This window comes from Dendropsophus ebraccatus, chromosome 2 (genome assembly GCF_027789765.1).
Source record: "Dendropsophus ebraccatus isolate aDenEbr1 chromosome 2, aDenEbr1.pat, whole genome shotgun sequence".
Lineage (NCBI taxonomy): Eukaryota > Metazoa > Chordata > Amphibia > Anura > Hylidae > Dendropsophus > Dendropsophus ebraccatus.
The window spans coordinates 89029112-89049595 of NC_091455.1; the positions used below are offsets into that span (position 1 = coordinate 89029112).

Below are 20484 nucleotides of genomic sequence, written 5' to 3' on the forward strand. Positions count from 1 at the left end.
TGGAATAGGATATATTTACAAGCTTTGTCACTGGTCACATGAATCATGACCCCTTGCTTGTAACTCTCCACGAGCATAGGAGCAACAATCAAAAGCCAGTAAAATGTCCGATATGGGAAAGATAACTGCAGACTAGAGGATTGCCTGCAGACTCTTAGTCATGGGGACACAAAGCAATGCATTTACTGAGCCGGATCAGCTTGCATCATTTTCCTGGTAATGGCTTTAGTTGCATGACAGTGTACCAGTAAATAGCATCATATCACTGAACATATAGAAACAGTTTACAAGCATGGATACAGCACATAATTAACTGAAACCAGGTCATATGGGAAATAAAAACAAGCGCATGGCCTTGGTTAGCGCAAACCTGTGTCATTATAAAAAAAAGAAAAATCTCAGACATCAAAAGTTTTGATTGCTCAGGGTCTGAGTGTTCACTGATCTCTAGCTATATCCAGGAGAAGCGCATGGTTATGTGCTTCACTCCCAGCCTCCCTGTGATTTCTGTCTCACTGCACAAGATGAATACTTATCATCTCTGAAACATTTTTCTGGTTTGCCCCCATTCCACATTAATAAACTGACAACTGGGTGTTACCATTTCTCTTATTAAGAGTACTGTTAGCATCAGATTACGGACACAATCTACTGACAGAAAAGAAGGTTTAGGATAAGTTGTACGTGGTACGTGCACACTATGGAATGGCTAAGAATGAACAGGTTATAAACAGATTATAATGAACAGGTGAAAAAGATTGTAAACAGGTTCATTCTTTGGACGGATGAAGGAATCCGCCCGTGCATAGACTGGTGGAGATGTGCGCGCCTGCCTCAGTCCGTGAGCAGGTGTTAGGTGCGGAATGCGCAGCAGGTTTTCCGTCGACATTCCGTAGTGTACACGTACCCTAACAGAGGAAACGAGTATCTACTAAAATAGACATATCAGGAGAGGCCACTGATTCTCTTATTGGGGAAACAGAGAAGGAATCATCAAATTATAATAACATTGAGGGAGATTTAACAAACATGGTGTAAAGTGAAACTGGCTCAGTTGCCCCTAGCAACCAATCAGATTCCACCTTTCTGGAGCGGTAAAGCACTAACTATGCATTAGCAGTGCACATTAGCGGTGCATAAATGGCCTCAAACATCATACTTTACCTGTCCAGGTTGCAGGTCTTCTCCTTCTCCCGCTCCCGCACCGCAGCAAGTTTTGAAGCGGCCTGTGTGAACTGACAGACCGATCAGCCAATTACTGTCCGGGACCACCGCGGCCAGTGATTGGCTGAGCGGTCTGTCAGTTCAGACAGGCCGCTCCAAAGCTGCTGCGTTGCGGGACCGGGAGAAGGAGAAGACCTGCAGCCTGGACAGGTAAAGTATGAAACAAGGGCTGCAAGGACATCGGTAACGATGCTAAACGATTGTCGGGCTGTGGAATAGGCCCACACGGTTTTGTGGCAGCAGAAGGAGAAGTATCCATGTATCTACTTGGCCATTTAAACTCCTAGAGATTGCTGTGTGTGAAACAAAGAGTCTACAAATTAGTGCAATGCATTAAAGGAACAGTTGCATGACAAATGCAGATGTGCTGCACCTGTATATGGATGCATTGTTTGCATAGGTTCACTGTCGCTCCTCTCTGGGCGCTAAGAAAAGATGGATCCAGTCCTGGGAAACTGGGAGAAGTTTTCCAGGACTGGATCCATCTCTCTAGGTTCACTCTAATGCCCTTATTGAAATGAATGGGAAATTTATGAGCAGACCCTGTCACACTGACCACGGCTGTAAGAGGACCACAATGCAAGGTTTTTGCCAGTGTGCCCATAGCCCTAGGATTTGTTCCAATGGAGCAGAAATCCTGTAGATTTCTGAAGATTTGGGTTACTTGCTTTCTTTCAGGTGTTACAGTATTCTGAATGCACATACTGTACACCAGAGACTGCAGTCCTACTGTAGCCTTAAAAATGTGTTCAACCCTAAGGAACCTAAAAAGCAAATAGAAATAAATTACCAGAATCTGCTTGAAAAAAATAATCTGCTATAAACAAAATCTGTGAACAGAGCATTTTGATGTACAAAAGTAGCATAATGTTATGAATTTAGATACAAGTAAAATGGAAGACATAATGTACCAGATAGTAGCAGAGGTTGAGGACGAAGAGAATATTTCCAAACAGTGGTCACCCACATGACATAATATTACCAGACATCAAAGAGTCAAACACTCAAAGGGTTAAGCTGCTTGTAAGTGTAACGACCTTGTTGAGTGTTTTATTTCTTCCTCAGTGAAGCACTATTAAAGACGGTGCCAAGACACCTCGGAGTATATGACTCTAGCTTTCCTCTTAACATTTTGTCTCAAAATTACCCGAGCCATTGAATGTATTTAATAGTGGCTGGGGAATTTCTGGCCTGGCAGTGGAAAACATTGGAAAACCATTAGGCTGACTCCGCTGGCTGTCTAACGCTTGAACACTTTTGCAAATCTATTTACTGATAACTAAATACTCTACTCTCCAGCATGAATATGGCCGTGCACTTATTTCCTGAAATATACACCGGTCACCTACAAGGGGTTTCCCACTTTAACAATTTTTCGTTTAAATGTTCCCTTTAGTTTATGAGTGCAGTCAGGGTTTCTTACATCAGAGACCTGTTCCATATGTTTTATTTAGCTAAAGTCTGGCACTAACTTATAGCCAAGATTTCTGCTGCTCACCATTTAAAACTCTGGCACAGACAATTAAATTCCAATGGAGAAGGCCCCCTCATTATTATACTGAAGAGAAAAGGTTAAAGGGGTTGTTTAACATGAAGGAAAAGGGTCAGCTTTTTTCCAGAAACCATGCCAGTGCTCATTGGGGGCGGTCTACAGTTCTAGACATGGACAAAACTGCCTATGAACACAAATGATGCTGTTTCTTGGAGAAGACAAAACCTTTATCTTTCCTACCGAATTAAAAACGTCAAGTCTTCCAGTACTTATCAGCTGCTGTACGTCCTACAGGAAGTGGTGTAGTGTTTCCAGTCTGACACAATGCTCTCTGCTGTCACCTATGTTCGTGAAAGGAACTGTCCAGAGCAGTAGCAAATCCCTATAAATGACCTCTCCTGCTTTGGACAGTTTTTGACATGGACAGAGGTGGCAGCAGAGAGCACTGTGTCAGACTGGAAAGAACACACCACTTCCCGCAGGACATACAGCAGCTGATAAGTACTGGAAGACTTGAGATTTTTAAATAGTAAATTTACAAATCTGTACAACTTTCTGACATCGGTTGATTTGTAAACACATTTTTTCCTCCGGTGTGCCCCTTTAAGAGACATTTAGAACCATAAAAGGTGGTGAGACTTGTGGTAAACCACCACTCTGCGTTTTGAAATCGATATACACCAAGTATGACATTATCTGCTAAAAAGCAGGACACACCTACTTATAGAGATTTCTTCAAGCAGCAAGTTAAAATTTTTGCAGTTATTTTTAAAAACTGCCGCAAATCCACAGAATGTAGAAAATTGTGTCAAAACATGACATGACCAGGAGTTAAAGTTTAACCGTTAATGAAGTTTGGGCTACAAATTAAGACATTTATACCCGAAACCTGCATCTATCTCCAGAACAGAGGTCCCTCAACCCTTTTTCTTAACAGTGAAGCAACAGTGAAGGATTGAAGTATCTCTTATAAATGAACAGAGAAAGTGACTTTCTGTGCAGGGACAAGGGATTGTAAGATTCTGTGAGTTCCTTTGGCTTCTTTAAGTAGATAGGGTAGGGCTCACGTATGCGTAAAAGTACTGTGCCTGTGCTCCCCCAAAGAAAAGCTTGCTACACCGACAGGAAAAAATACTGTGTGCCCTTGTATAAAATATGATGCATATAGACAATATACAGTTCTCTACCTACAGTGGGGGGAATAAGTATTTGATACACTGTTGGTTTTGAATGTTTTCCAACCTACAAGGAATGAAAGAGTCTGTATTTTTTTGCCTAGGCACACTTCAACTGTGAGAATCTAAAAATTTTTCCAGAAAATTTGCATTGTATGATTTTTAAATAATGATTAACACTTTATTGCATAAAATAAGTATTTGATCACCCACTAACCAGCAAGGAAGTCTCTCACTTACCTGTTTTTCTTTAAGAAGCCCTGCTACTCTGCGCTAATTACCTGTATTAATTGTACCTGTTTGAACTTATCTGTTTTTTTTTTAAAAAACAAAACAAAAAAAAAACTGTCTGCACACTCCAACCTCTCCACTACGGCAAAGACCAAAGAGCTGTCTAAGGACAACAGGGACAAAATTATAGACCTGCACAAGACTGGGATGGGCTATAGGACAAATAAGCAAGCAGTTTGGTGACACGGCAACAACTGTTGGCGCAATTATTAGAAAATGGAAAAAAAGATGACTGTCAATCTTCCTTGGTCTGGGGCTCCATACAAGATCTTGACTCGTGGGGTAAGTATGATTCTGGAAAAAGGTCAGGAATCAACCCTGAACTACAGTACACAAGAAGACCTGGTCAATGATCAGTAGAGAGCTGGGACAGATTACCATTAGTAACACACTAAGCCATCATGGATTAAAATCCTGCAGGACACAAGGTTCATTTGAAGTTTCCCAATGAGCCACAGGAGGCATGGTAGAAAGTAATGTGATCAGATGAGACCAAAATAGAACTTTTAAGTATTAACTCCTCTCACTCTGTTTGGAGAAAGAAGGATGAGTACAACCCCAGGAACACAGTCCCAAGCATGAAGCATGGAGGTGGGAACATCATACTTTGGGGCTGCACAGGATAGGATGAAATCACCTTATTAAAGGAAAGATGGATTGACCAACAACCTTCTTCACTTAGTAAGATCATTGAAAATGGTTCGTGGCTGGGTCTTCCAACATAAAAATCACAAACACCACACCTGGGTAACTAAGAAGTGTCTCTTAAAGAAAGATTTCAAGGTTGTGGAGTGGCATTGCCCTGAACACCATAGAAAAGGAAGGAGCTGAAACTCAATGTTGCCCAGTGACCGCTGCAAAACCTGTAAGAAGATCTGTACCGAGGACAAAAATCCCTGCTGCAGTGTGTGCAAACTTGGTCAAGAACTACAGGAAACATCTGACCTTTGTGACTGCAAACAAAGGTTTCTGCACAAAACATTAAACTGTTTTTTTTATTTTGCAAATACTTATTTCATGTAATAAAATGCAAAATAATTATTAAAAAAAAACAACAATGTGATTTTCAGATTTTTTTTATATAGATTCTGTCTCTCACAGTTGAGCGTGCCAAAAAATTACAGACCTCTCTATTCTTTGTCAATGGGAAAACTTGTGAAAATGACATGAGTATGCCTCATGCAATGTGCCCAAAACCTTACATTGTAACTGAAATTGTATGTAATGCCACTACATTACACTATTAAATATTGGTGTTTTTTAGATAATCTAACATTATTTGCCTAAATATGCCGTAAAACATCTAAAACAGTCTAAACCAAGATGTTGGAGCTATAGGAAAGAGACACATTGTCCCCTGAGTGACCTCAATGTGCAGCATATTCCTCCAATAAAGATGCAGTCTACGTATGTATTCAGCAGGCATATTGCTCATTTCATGTAAGATCTTCCCTTTTACTGTCTGCCAAAGCCTATAAAAGTAGAGCAGCCGTGACATTTACAGCAATAAATGTAATGTTATGTGTAACTTCCCCCCGTCATTGTTAACATTTGTTTACCATGTATTGTAAAATAAGGGGGAAAAATTCTTCAAGACACAATCAGGAAATTACATGGCTGAGCAAACAGTCTTTCTTCCATATGTTAAAAGCCAGGGTTACATTTTTTGTAGCCCCAAACATTTCACTCCAGCAAGAGCATAAAATGATGCTAAGAAATGTGATACACATTTTCATTTCACACTTCATCAGCTTCTACAACCAGGCCTCAGTGAAATGTAAGACAGGGCCTGGAAAGTGGCCACATCTACCAAGGTAAACGCTGATCAGCACATCTTGCTATGTATTTTAATGACTGGACTGAGGACATTTCTGTCTGCAGTTAAAAGGGTGTGGAGGGCACAAATCGTAAAACTCCCTGTATGAGATAATGCCTACACTCCACCTCGCACGCTGTCAAGGCAGCCATTTTTGTTAGCCAAAAGGCCTGAAATAAAGAGGCAATAAATGAAAACATGTGCTTCATTTTGTTAAACACAGCATGACTTTGGTGTATGTCCGCTAGAACAACTTCATATTTGGAGAATAAAGTGACACTGTTACCTCCTTTGTGCATTCTGACTTCTCTATACATGTGTAAAGGGTAAATATAGCAGTTTTCATACCTTATTTTATATCATACCTCATGGTGCTTGTACCAGTTAAAAGTGATCTTTTATCATCTGGGGATTGTGCCACCTGGTCTTCTCGACCGAAGCGCCACTTAGCCCCATCAACTACGGTGCCGAAACCCCTGCCCCTCTGTGATGTCATAGACTTTTAGGCCCCACCCCGTCAACGACCATTGGAACAGGGCAGCCTAAAGGTTTAGGCCCCACCCCCTCTTGGTTGGCCCATACCTATGGGTGTGGGGCCTTTGCGGTAATGACGTCACAGAGGGGTGGGGCCTATGGTGGCGATGTGGATGTGGCTATGATGCACTGCAGCTGTGAAGCCTCGCCCACTTAGCACAGCTGATAAAAGATCACTTTTACTGGAAGAAGCACCATGATGTATGATATAAAATAAGGTATGAAAATTGCTAAATTTATCCTTTACATCAGTGTAAAGAAGTCATAATGAAAAAAGTGAGAAACAGTGTCACTTTAAGCTGTAGAAACAAAAAGGTAGTCTTTTTTTCATCACAACGTTGGACAAATGTTTTTAAATGCACTGGAGCAATTAAAGTAAAAAGGGAAATCTAGCCTGAAGTGTAGGATTTAAAGAAAACAGGTGATGGCATTGTGGAACATTGAAGCGGTCATCGCGATTCCTAAAATATATCTATCTTTATCTAATCTAACATTTCTTTTCTATTCAGTAATCTTGTTTTTTTCCGAATGTAAAAGTTTTTCCTGCCTTTTTACATTTAGGCTTTGGGATGTTGTAATCAGTTGTCAAGGGAGAAGCTTACCCATAATGCTTTGCATTCTGCTCTATGAATTATAAATTGCTATTTTTCCTGTGCATTCTCTGGTTTCATCTATCCTACAGCCATCCAGAAGACACCAAAAGGTAAATCTAACAAAAGCGTACAGCTAGGCTTTAGACGCCAGCACTGAGCAGAACAGCTTCAGGATGGGCACAAACTCATTTACACATTTATAGACATGGCAGTAAACATCTGAAGCATAAACCTTTCTGCTCACCTTTAGAAATTCTAAATAAAAAGAAAATCTCAATGCTATTCACACTCTCAGTATGAAAAGTAAACCAGTATGCACAGTGTCTCCTCCAGGGAAACATCAGCATTCTTAAAAGAAGAAAGCATATACAGTATATGTATATGTCACTGGAACCAAGCTGCCGTCTAGACTGTATATTGCCAACAGTGTTCTAAGTGATGCAAATTCAGAATATAAGCAAGTTTACTGGGAAGCAGCCAGACATTCCTCTTGATGAAGTGCTTTTCCAGGAGGACTGAAGTAGTGCAAAGTTTAATTTGAAATCGGAACCTGAAGCTAGAGATTACATGTTTTATCCATACATAATCTACATACGCCAGCAGTTACACAAGTGTGGCTACAAGTAGTTTGTAAAGTCTTCAAGCCTCAATAGCTAGACAGGCAAAAACTTGTCTTAGTATAAAAATACAACAAATACAGCATTTTTTTTTACTTTTAATAACATTTATTGGCTTTAAGTTCATATTCGTTCACTTTTGTTCAGATTTATCACATCAATTTATGATTTGGTACTAGGAGGAGAATGTAGGACAGCTTTAACTATCACAAAGTGGCCTTTTAGAGTCCGCTATGGAGAAACCAGTAGAACTGGTATAGAGCAAAGCACAGTGAAGGTGAATGCGCTTCACATTAACGGGGTACTCCTGGCTGGGGGGTATTTTGGAGGATCGCCGGGGAGGGGGTAGAAATTGAAGCCGGAGGTCCCTTACCTCCCCCATTCCAGAGGGTGCCCGGATCGCGCTGCCCGGTACTCCCATCTCGCGGCCGCTTCCTGGTCAGAGCTGCCACATGAGACGTGACATCTCAAGGCAGCTCTGCCAATCCGCAGCCGTAGCGGAGTCCCACCTCAGGACTCTGGAGTCCCGCCTCAGCCGCTGAATGGCAGAGCTGCCTTGAGACGTCACGTCTCATGCGGCAGCTCTGACCAGGAAGCGGCCGCGAGATGGGAGTACCGGGCAGCGCGATCCGGGCACCCTCTGGAATGGGGGAGGTAAGGGACCTCCGGCTTCAATTTCTACCCCCTCCCCGGCGATCCTCCAAAATAACCCCCAGCCAGGAGTACCCCGTTAATGTGAAGCGCATTCACCTTCACTGTGCTTTGCTCTATACTAGTTCTACTGGTTTCTCCATAGCGGACTCTAAAAGGCCACTTTGTGATAGTTAAAGCTGTCCTACAGTCTCCTCCTATTACCAAATCATAAATTGATGTGATAAATCTGAACAAAAGTGAACGAATATGAACTTAAAGCCAATAAATGTTATTAAAAGGGAAAAAAAATGCTGTATTTGTTGTATTTTTATACCAGTGTTCTAGCGTTTTAGATGAAACCATAATTATTTTTTTTTTAATGGAGCCTGTCTCTGTCATGCTGCTCATAGTTTGGCCAGCATAAATCTACTAACAGGTTTCTTTTAAAGGAACATTTTTTAAAAAATAGACATCTAGTCTAATGGCTGTCTCATGGCTATTTGTTTTTTTGTCAGTATAGTCACTTTACGATGGGATTTTTAGACTCAAATATTTAGTGAATAAGCCAAATAAAAACACAAATCTGTTCATATATACTGCTCAGCACTCCACTTACCTCAGACAGACCCGAAACCTTTCCCTTCTCTAATGGCTTTGTGATGGATGGAGAATAAACCATAGAATCTGACAACGGACGCCCCTTCATGTAATGCTTTCCTGCTTCAAAAATTTCTACTTCAACCATTTTCCCCATAAATGCTAGTTCTTTCGGGACAAGGACCTTAAGAAAACAAGTATTACATAAGAAAAACAAATCTTATTTAGTCAAAACTATTAACTGCAGATAATGGAAGTTTAATTTATAGACAATAGCAATTTCAATAGTTGTCTCACCCTAAAGTTTTATTGTTGTTATAACTTTACAAGTTTACATTTTACATTCATAATTTTTTTTAGTTATCATGGAAAACATGGCCATCTGAGCGCTCACAGAGAGAAGGCAGTCATGTGACTGACGGAACATTGAGCCGTGACTCTTGGTACTGGCCGGAATTCCAGTGTTTTGTCTATTATTTCATCCAGTCAGAAAATCTGCCTTCAGGAGACTGGACCTGGTTTTTTGGTAAGTTCAGCTTTGTTTTACAGCATGATAGCAACAACAAAAATAATAATGAATGTATATTGCGAACTTGCCTCATATCACATCTACTGTTGATTTAGATTTTGAAAGTTATAACTACAGGTACACTTTAAAGCTTCTGGGCTGCAATAAAAAATGTGTAGACAGCCCCCCACCTACTAGATGCCATTTCTAATACTGGTGACTTCTTATGTGGTGGATAAGCCCCTCAGACCCCTGAAGCCAGAGGCACTGCTGCTAGTAATATTCTGTATAGCTAGGCTCCTGTTTACATGACTTCTAGCTGTGCATGCAAATCAATTAGTCTACAATTTGTAGTGCAGGAATGTCTGGTCATAAAGTCAATCAGACAACACAATACAGTTTCAAGTATTATTCTATATAGCAGCTTTTCGTTTATTAAAAGCATAAGTGTTATCAGCTAAAGCTGGTAAAGTTTCCAGGAATGTAATGTAATATAACATTTAATAGATGTAATTAAAACGGTATTTTAAATTACTATTGTCTTATGAAAAGCAGACGGTAAAGATTAGTGTAATTAGGGATTAATCTAAAACTCCTCCTAAACACATATTGTGCAACTTATTTTGCCGTCAACAAGGCAAAGATGGAAGCAAAAAACTGTACAACTGCTTTATAGGAAAAAAAAATGTACTCCGCTATACTTTTTGCACCTTGACACAGTGTACAACACCCCAAGTACTGTAGGTGTACCCTCTATGTGCTGCTGTGTTGTATGCTGGCTTGCAGTTTATTACTGTTATACATAACATATGAAGGCTAGTTCAGTGATGCTATGAATTTCATCTAAAAAGGATCATGCTTTGTATATAATGTTAATCATGCTAATGTATATAATAGGATTCTAGATATCATAATACATGGGAACAAGAATGTTCATAAAAAAAGGTCATAGAAAACAAACTTTTGACATGTGGAACAACATGTCCCAACATGTTTATTTTTTCGTTTTTTTTTTCATTTTTACTATAACACCAAGGTTAAGATCCCAAATATAAAAATGAGATAGACTTGTGAATACAATGTTATTTGCTTTCAGAAATAAATGATTATGGTTTGGGAGGAGATAAAACTACAATACTATTGGCATGTGATGCCAGTATTGCACTCTACCGTGCTGTAAAATCCTGTCTACCAAATTGCATATATTTTACTTACCTGCTCATAGTAACGGTTGTGGGCTACATAGTATTGGAGGTCGAATGATTCCTCTGTTACTAAAACTTGTTGCTTCTGACCAATCTGTAAAAGGAAAAAAAAATCACATAATAGTGACATGGTTTATGTAAAGCTTTACTGGCAGATATGACATCAAGATCCAGCCGCTCAGTCAACATAAAACAGCTATTGCTGGGATTGTCAATCATCAGAATGATATGTGGAAGCTGGCACAATGTCTAGCACTAACTGCATAGTAATCATGTTACAGACAGATACATCATTTTACCACGTTCCATAGCTGATACAACACAGAGTAACCTCCACACCATGTCACCCACTAAATGGCTGTATTTTCTGTGCTTTTCTTTACTTTTTTTCTACCCCTTTTTAACCTGCTGGACAATATTTTATGATTGTGTTCCAGCAATGACCACCACAGTGCATACAATAGAGATTTATAGTCATAACTATAAAACACGAGAGTTACAAGATGCTGTACCAAGTGCATGAAACTCCATCATGTATCATGACAGCTGAGCATTTATCTACTAACATGGACAAAGCACTGGCATTAACCCATTTAGCATTATGGACTTTTTCAACAAGAAAAGCACATAAATGGGGTTAGAACATATATATATACACATATATATATATATATATATATATATATATTCATTACATAGAAAATCCTGTCGGTGCACACTATGGAGCGAGCAGCTCCGGCCGCACGCCCCATTGTGTGCAGTGGGGAGTTCTGATGCGGGCGCATATGGCTGCACCCGCATCAGGACTCTGTGGTGCTAGAGATCATCTGGCTGGTACTGCAGATGATCTTTTCTGAGACTGGTCGTTCCGTGACCCGGCCTCATACTAAGTGTGCATATAGCCTTACACTGGGAGAGAACAGTACATTTTCGAGTGACTTTGACAAGGGCCATGTTGTTATAGTTATATGCCAGAGTCAGATCACAATGGCAGGTCTGGTGAACTGGTGTCAGGGTAATGGGCATCAAAGACTCATTTATGCTTGTGGGTAACAAAGGTTAGCCAATTCCATAGAAAAACTGCTGAGAGAACTGCTGGGATATATTGGCAAGTGTGAAGCTCTATTCTGCTAGAAAACTTTTTCTGCCATACAGGTTAAATGTGATAATTTTTTTATATAATTAACTATATGTTGATGTTGCTTTGACATGTACCTCCTACCTAAATATTGCAGCAGACAAAATATACCCCTTTATAGCAACCTTTGTAACCTCACTAAAACATGGCTTCCTGGCCAAAATTTGCTTAACTTCCATTGACATTAAGGGAAGCTGCATTAAAGGCATAGCCCCACAAGCTATGCTGTTTATAAGACTTCAGAAGTTATGTAATCCTCTTTAAAAGAAGAGCTACAAACATCTCGGTGTCATATACCACATGACACCATCAGGTCTTATGTTTTCCATGCTTTGATAGGGTCAGAGCAGTTTTAATGCAACAGTTAATTTCATATATTAAACGCACTACTAAATAACACTAGACGGACAGAAGGACCTAACAGTGCACCACTCTATTGCCAGAAATAACAGATGATAATAAAATGTTTGGAAACAGCCTGACAAAACCTATTGAATCCTGGGAAATGTATACCAACTACAGCAGTTCAAACAATTTGGGATTCCTGGCAGCTAGTAATTTCCTAGATCATTCCATCTAGTTCTGCCCTCTCTCTGAGATCAAAAGCATTACAAATTGCATATTTTATCCGAGCACGTACAAATGTATTCAATTAACGCATGCAATACCTTTTACAATGGTTAGAGGCTATAAAGTTTCATATGGGGGATTATCACACAGAGCACAGGCCTTGACCTCAGAATTCATAGCTAAGGAAATATTTTTATATACTATGGATGTCCTATACATTACTGCCATCTATGGCTTTTACATGGCTGCCTGCAAATCAGATGCATCCAAAAATAAATGCTGCAAAAGATACAGTAATTTCATGCAAAAAGAATCCATGTTTGGTGCTAATATGTTACTTTAGATCATATTTATTTACTAAAGCTGACAGACTAGAATACTGATTATTAACCCTTTAACACCATACTAAACATGACAAAGGTGCCATATCTGCTCATGATGTGGCATCAGATAAAAGACTGATATGACCTGGATGGCAAGGCATCAATGACTCGTGGTCACAATGCCATGCAAACCCATCAGTAGTGCAACACAGGGCACTGGCATATCAACTACATCCCCATTATCAGTGCAAGCCAGGACCCAGAATGCCAAATAAATTAAACCCTAAAATCAGTGTTTGGCAGAGCCCACCACTCTATGCCAGTGATATTAGTAGTCAACATATGAATGCACACCAATAATATTGGTATAAAACACATGTGAAAATTAAGTTACATAATTTATAGAGTCAAGGATTTCTTTAAGGAACCACTTTACTGCTAACCCAATAGTAGAAACATAGATAGCTGCAATGTAAAAGTCACCTTGACAGATGGCTCCTTTCTTCAGATGAGCTGTGCCAGAAATTTAGTAGCGTTAAAGGAAAGACACGACTTCCTAATAAGTCCCCCATTAGTTTCGCATACATGTATCAGGACTAGAGGCTCAGACTTTGTACATATTATGACCACTATCTCAAGCTGACAGCCTAATATAATACCACATATTTCATTTGTATGTTATAAAGGCCAGAAATATCCATCCAAGGTTCATTCAGCACTTTCTATTTGGCTATGTTCCCAGAATTCAGACACCAAAAATACATTAGCAAAGTATCCCAAAAGTGGCAATGTCAGGATGACACACAAACGCTTGTGATAAGATGTTTTATCATATGTAGAATTGTTATTCTACATCATAAATCACAATGATATTAAAGATATATAAAGATATTACTAGAAGCAGCTCTGTTGCAACCACTGGCAACTCCTTTAAAGGAAATCACGCTAAAATTGGCCATAAAGCTAAGGAAAGGTGCTGGTACATCACCCAGCACGCTTCCCAACCATCCCCCTGTAGCTTTCGTCCCCTGTACATACAGACCGCAAAGTTAGTTTAATAACCTCCCGCGCTCTATGTAAATTACCAGCCAAGTAGTCACGGTGGGCGGGTGGCTGGTTACCTAGTCACGGTCCTGGGCAGCTTCTGGCGTTGTAATCACGCTCCTCTGGGCGTGTTGGAAAGCGCTGCATGCTGACGTCACTCGGGCGGCGGCATTGCACGTCGGGCATGCCAACTTCTTTACTATGCTGCGCACTGTGCCTGCGCGGCGTAGTACAGCAGCGGCTTTACCCACTGTACTGCGCATGTGCAGCATAGTATAGGCGTCAGCGTGGCTGACGTGCAATGCTGCCCCCCCCCCCCCCCCCCCCCCCGAGTGACGTCAGCATGCGGTGCTTTCTAACATGCCCAGAGGGGCGTGATTACAGCACCGGAACCTGCCCAGGACCGTGACTAGATAACCAGCCACCCGCCCACCGTGACTACTTGGCTGGTAATTTACATAGAGCGCTGGAGGTTATTAAACTAACTTTGCGGTCTGTATGTACAGGGGATGGAGGCTACAGGGGGATGTTTGGGAAGCGTGCTGGGTGATGTACCAGCACCTTTCCTTAGCTTTAAGGCCAATTTTAGCATGATTGGTTTCCTTTAAGACGTCCTTTTTCTGACATGTTACATGGAACTGACTTACATCCCAACAAGTAATGCTCTGAACAGGAGGCAGACAATGGTAAATAGGTTACATAATTGTACATCTGCTCCCCTATTTTTCTATGCATTAAAATCAGAAACAGCAGCAGCATGAAGAACGTTATAAAGCAGTGACCACTGAGGAGTAGAAGCTACAATTAAAGAAATACAGTGAAATATAACACTTTCTAGACACACTGTGCATGTCTTTCTGTCTCCCTCCAGCTACTCTCTCTCCTACCTTCTTCATAGACTGCTATAGGCAGCTGCAACCTGACACTTTAATGAGCTTCTCAATCTCAGAGACTTGAGTAGTTTGTACCACACAAGGAATACTATAAAAAATAGATAATGGTAATTTTAGTAAATTTGAATGGATTGAACTATTGATATATTCTAAATAAGAGGATACCCAAAAATATTGAGCTTCATTTCTTTGTTAACACCAGCTCCACTTTAACTTCTGTGAAACACCTAAAGGGTCAATGCATTTCATTTTAATTTAGTTGAGGAGTGCGATTTTTAAAATGGGATGGTTTATGGAAAGGGGGGGGTTAAAGGGAACCAATCACTGGAAAAACGCATATAGAGCTTTTGAAATGTGCTGTTAGAGCACACAGCACACTTGCCACACGTGTTTCCATAGCCTCCGTGCCTTCCCCGTGTAAGCCGCAAAGTAACTTTATAAAACTGGCGCCCTGTATGCTAATTACCTGAGGTAGTCACCTGGGCGGTGTTCGGCTTGCAGGTAGTCACTGTCCCCTGGGCGTTCTACCGCTGTAATCACGCCCCTCTGGGCGTGATTCAAATGGCCGAGTAGCTGTGACATTCTGATGCCGGACGCCGCCGCACATGCGCAGTGCAGCCGCTTCCATTCCAGCGGTACTGCGCCTGTGCAGAATAGCCTCGAATAGCCTGTTAGCCAGAGTTCGAGGCTATTCTGCACAGGCGCAGTCCAACCGGAATGAAAGCAGCTGCACTGCGCATGTGCCGCGGCGTCCGGCATCAGTACGTAAGCGCGCAGACGTTGGGCACGGCACGCTCCCGAGTGACGCCACAGCCACTCTGCCATTTGAATCACGCCCAGAGGGGCGTGATTACAGCGGAAGAACGCCCAGGGGACCGTGACTACCTGCTAGCCGAACACCGCCCAGGTGACTACCTCAGGTAATTAGCATACAGGGCGCCAGTTTTATAAAGTTACTTTGCGGCTTACACGGGGAAGGCACGGAGGCTATGGAAACACGTGTGCCAAGTGTGCTGTGTGCTCTAACAGCACATTTCAAAAGCTCTATATGCTTTTTTCCAGTGATTGGTTCCCTTTAAGCTACTACAGGCCCCTCAAATCCATTTTAAAACTGATTTGGTCCCTAGAATAATCACATTTTTTTATTTTCCTAAAATATTGTACACTTTTTTGCTAAACCTAACTACTTCTATTACAAAGAGAATTTCAAAACAATTTTCCTGCAACATTTTTATTTTTCACTAACACCCCACCCATGTACAGTATGTCCACGAAAAAAACGCATTGTTAAGTTATTTCTCCATGAAATTTAGCATTTATGTGCTAAAAAACTGGACTGTAACTGCTAGACGGCAGAAGTCATAATCCTCATACAACCATCAGAGGTATTAGTCTTCTAGACGGCACCCCCTACACTAGTTTTATATAGGTAGGCATATACAATACTAGAGGAATACTATACTAGATAGAAGAAGGAATACTAAACACTCATGTGCCCTTAAAAAGTGCATACAAACACACCGGCTCAGGATTATTCAGATTAACAGCACAAGCTGTTATAAAGTTGGCCGAATAAATAATAAATTCAGTATGGGGAAAATAAATTCTATTTTAGAGCTTAATAAATAACCCGCTAAAGACAAGTTTTGCCTCCATCAGCGTAATAGTTGAAAATGAATTGCTTTCCGCGATTCACTTTGCACATAAATAAGACATTCGCGGGCTGTTTAGGGGAAATGAAGAAAGACACTAAGCAACAGCCTCATATCTCTGCTGCAAGATGGTCTTTCTAAACTCATTCAAATGAAATCTTGATTCTCCCCAAGCCTCAGTACACATGCATGATGCAGGAATTAACGTTAGCTCTACGCAACAGATGTATCCCATGCAGGCAGTCGCCCTTTTGCCATTTGCTGCTCTGGTTTTTGGGCTGAGTGAGCAGGATGGATTAAGTACAGTACTATAAAAGTTACAGACGGGCAGGCTCTAATGGTGCCAAATTAGCATAAGAAAAGAAAGCGCCTCAGTCTTTGAGCAGTGGGCAATGCATCTCATTAAAGGCAACTGAATAACCATTATTTGGTCCCCTTCTGAATACTTCTGGCAGAAATACAAGAGAGAGTGTGTGTGCGTTTGCTTTCTTGGCCCAGGCTTTCCAGCTTCAGGGTAAATAGCTCCCTTCTATGGCTGTGCACCTGCAACTGACTGCTTCATTCTGATTTGGTCTCCCGCTGTGAAAATGTAGCTTCTTCAAGCATACACAAGGCTTGTGATGCAGTTCATAAGTAAATTATATTCAAGGATGTCAGTTGTGACCTAAAAATGACAAGTGCTTCTCAAACTATATGCTTGCTGTTAGGAGTAATACCACTCATTGGGAACGCCAGCTCTTGGGTTTACAATTACACACTCCGAGAAAACAGATTCAGAGTAAAATAAACAATAGACCTAATCAGATGACATACTTGCCAAGATGGTTCATATGTCAAAGGTGCAATGACACCTGGAGCCATACGGTAGCACTATAAAAGTTATAACTCTGCCAATACCATAGCATATACCAACATGATATTGTATGACAAGCCCATGCCAAGTGCTGGAAATGTATAGGCAAAGATATTGAAGAGCCAACACAGTTCACAGCACTGTACAGATTTTCTTTATTTACATTGAATTTCATTAATTTGTCAGTGGAAATGTGGGAGGAGACTGGACTGATTGGCTGGGCGGGAGAGCAGGAAGCCGGGGCTCAGAATTTTACACACACAGTATTTAGTAGTATTACCTTTAAAGTGATATTGTATGGGGGGCCTCCCTTTTACTCTATGTACTGTTCTCCATACCATCCACGTGATTAGATACTGTTTATTCAATCTATACATTTTATGTATTTTGTGGGTGGGCACTGTCACCTAGACAGGGTTTCACACCAGTTGGCCCTCCCCAAGCCAGGAGATGGGGTCTGCCTAACTGCCGTAAAGCCCCCACCAGCCCACCCCTTCTAATGATTATCAATGGAAGTGGCTGACATACCTTCATCCTCAGTGCCCCGTGCCCACTAGAAAGCTAGAAAATCTAGAAATTCTTAATCCACAGTAGATGTGAAATAAAGTATAGTTGGGAAACACAGGACTACCTGAGTATAAACACAGTAAGTGCAGCGTTTTCCATGATAACTAAAAAAAAAAAAAAAAAAAAGAATGTAAATTGCAAACTTGCATTATAACACATCTATTGTTGATTTATTAGTTATAACGACAGTGACACTTTAAAATACTGCCACAGGTCCAGAGCAGTGTCGAACAGCTGAGGTCTGAAGTTCGTCTGTGCAGTCTTTTATGGGCTCTGTTTCATAACCACCCAGCTGCAAGTCCAATGCAGAGCCCATGCAGACTTTAGGACCAAGACCCCAACCTCATTGTGTATAGTAGTGTTTTGGACTATGTTGTACATAGAGTAAGGCCTTATTTACAGGTTCCGTGCATCGTCCCTATATACAGATCGTGAAAGGAATGTGTAAAAAAGGCCTAAAAGGCCAAGGCTGGGGTCTGGATTACTGTACTGGCAGTATATTTTTATGATGTATTCAAACTTAAGTGCTTAGGACTATATGAAATGGGGCATTTATTGGCCAAACTGGCTAAACTTGCCCTGTGTTATAGGGCCAAAGATCAGCTGATTGGGTTATTTGAAACAGCTAAAAAAAAACATTGGTTGATATTAGAGATGAGCGAACCGGGTTCGGGTCGAACTGAACTTGGATAAAGCTCTAAGGTTGTCTGGAAAACATGGATAAAGCCAATGACTATATCCATGATTTCCACATAGCCTTAGGGCTTTATCCAACTACAGCAGCCACCGCTAATCAAATGCCGAAAGTTTGGGTTCGGATGGACTCGAGCATGCTCCAGGTTCGCTCATCTCTAGTTGATACGCATCTGACTGATCACACCTAGCCTTGTAAAGGGTATGTAAATAGGTGACAGGTTTACTGATGTGTTTGGCCTATCTAATGGACACAGTTGGCCACTATACACCTCCAATTACCTTAGGTTATGTCAATTAGGTTATCAGATGGTTCTAAAGTTAATTTATAAGCTATTTAATGGGGTTGTCCAGCAAAAATCCTTTTCTTTCAAATTAACTGATATTAGAACCTTATATAGATTTGTAATTTGCTTCTATTAAAAAATCTCAAGTCTTCCCATACTTATAAGCTGCTGTATGTCCTGCAGGAAATGTTGTTTTATTTTGAGTCTGACACAGTGCTCTCTGCTGACATCTCTGGCCAAGACAGGAACTCTGCAGAGTAGAAGGGGTTTTCTATGGGGATTCATAGAAAACCAAGACAGAGTTCCTGTCCCGGCCAGAGAGCACTGTGTCAGATTGAAAATAAAACAACATTTCCTGCATGACATACAGCAGCTAATAAGTATGGGAACACTTGAGATTTTTTAATATAAAACAATTACAAATCTATATAATGTTCTGATATCAGTTGATTTGAAAGAAAAAGATTTTCGCTGGACATCCCCTTCAAAGACCCTTTAAACATGTATGTAAACTTCTGACCCATTGGAATTTGGATATAGTGAATTATAAATGAAAAATGTGCTTGTGTCATGTACAAAGAAGAAATCCTAAACAACTTGCAAAAAGAGAGAAAAACATATGAATAGAACACAGTTAAAAAGATGGGGTTCTCAACTTTTTTTTTTTATTGTAACAGGTGATTTGAAGACACATTCGGTACTTTTAAACCTGCTTCCTATAATCCTAACACATAATTACGTACTTGATGCTGCAAATAGCTGGCGTTTTCACAAACCAAAGGCCTGCGGTTGGTAACTGGATATTATCAAAAGTTGTATACAGACAATAAAAGCCAATTCCATCTAAGCAAAGCAACTCAATGGGTAAGACTTGCCTTGCAGATCTGGGGTTCAGCATAGACTTGCTTTGTGCTTCTACCTGCATGGGTTTCCCCCAGGTTCTGCATGTGCACAAGCTGGGTATACTACATTCTGCTCCTAAAACAGATAAAATATTCCCCCCCAAAAATGGGTGTACTCAGTAGTTCTTTATAAACAATTTTTGTGCAGTTTAGGATGCCGCGCAATGCCAGTGTACAGTATTCAGAATATATAGCTCTACAATCATATATAAACCAGCTTCCCTACAGAAAGATCTAATATTCCCATTGTGTATAATTGGCAATGCCCCCGCTTTATATCTCAAACCCTAGAACTCAACAGGAATTGGATTCTTTCCACCAGACTAAATGAACATGTATGATTTATGTGATTCTCCTGACTGTTCTATAAATTGTAAGACACGTTGGCAAGCCACCATTTAATTAACAATAAAGTGAAATTATACAGTACTTAAAAAAGTGGCTTCTGTCTCATAGGAGACAATGTTACTGTATTGTTCAGGTCATTTGCATCTCAGGACAATTATTTACCCTTTCAGAAAGCACAATGTTGGACGAGGCGATGTGGTAAAGGACGGGCATTCTGCTGCTAAGCACACAGAAAATAAAAGCTTAAAAAGAATATATACAGCAGCGAGTATTTGCTGGACGGAATACAAAAAGCCTCTTTTTCTTCTTGGTGAAAAGGCTGATCGCCACGGACAGCAGATGGAGTTTACGTGACTCAGTAATGCATTAGCTGCCACTCGTTCATCTGCATGTCCCTGAGCAACACATACAAAATGGTTGCACAGATGAGATCTGCCACATCACACGAAGATCCTGTAATTCTCTCCACAAATCTTATTTCATGTGTGCTCCCTAATTTGTAGCCCTGATTTTAAAGAAAAGCTCAAGT

The 20484-nt window shown here is 40.6% G+C and overlaps 1 protein-coding gene across 1 annotated transcript in view; it reads right to left on the reverse strand.

Moving 5' to 3' along the window:
• CDKAL1 (CDK5 regulatory subunit associated protein 1 like 1) overlaps window positions 1–20484 on the reverse strand; it is a 679847-nt gene that overhangs the window by 32926 nt on the left and 626437 nt on the right. Inside the window, 2 exon segments of the mRNA XM_069957933.1 lie at window positions 8992–9156; window positions 10696–10779. Coding sequence (XP_069814034.1) covers window positions 8992–9156; window positions 10696–10779 — 249 coding nt within the window.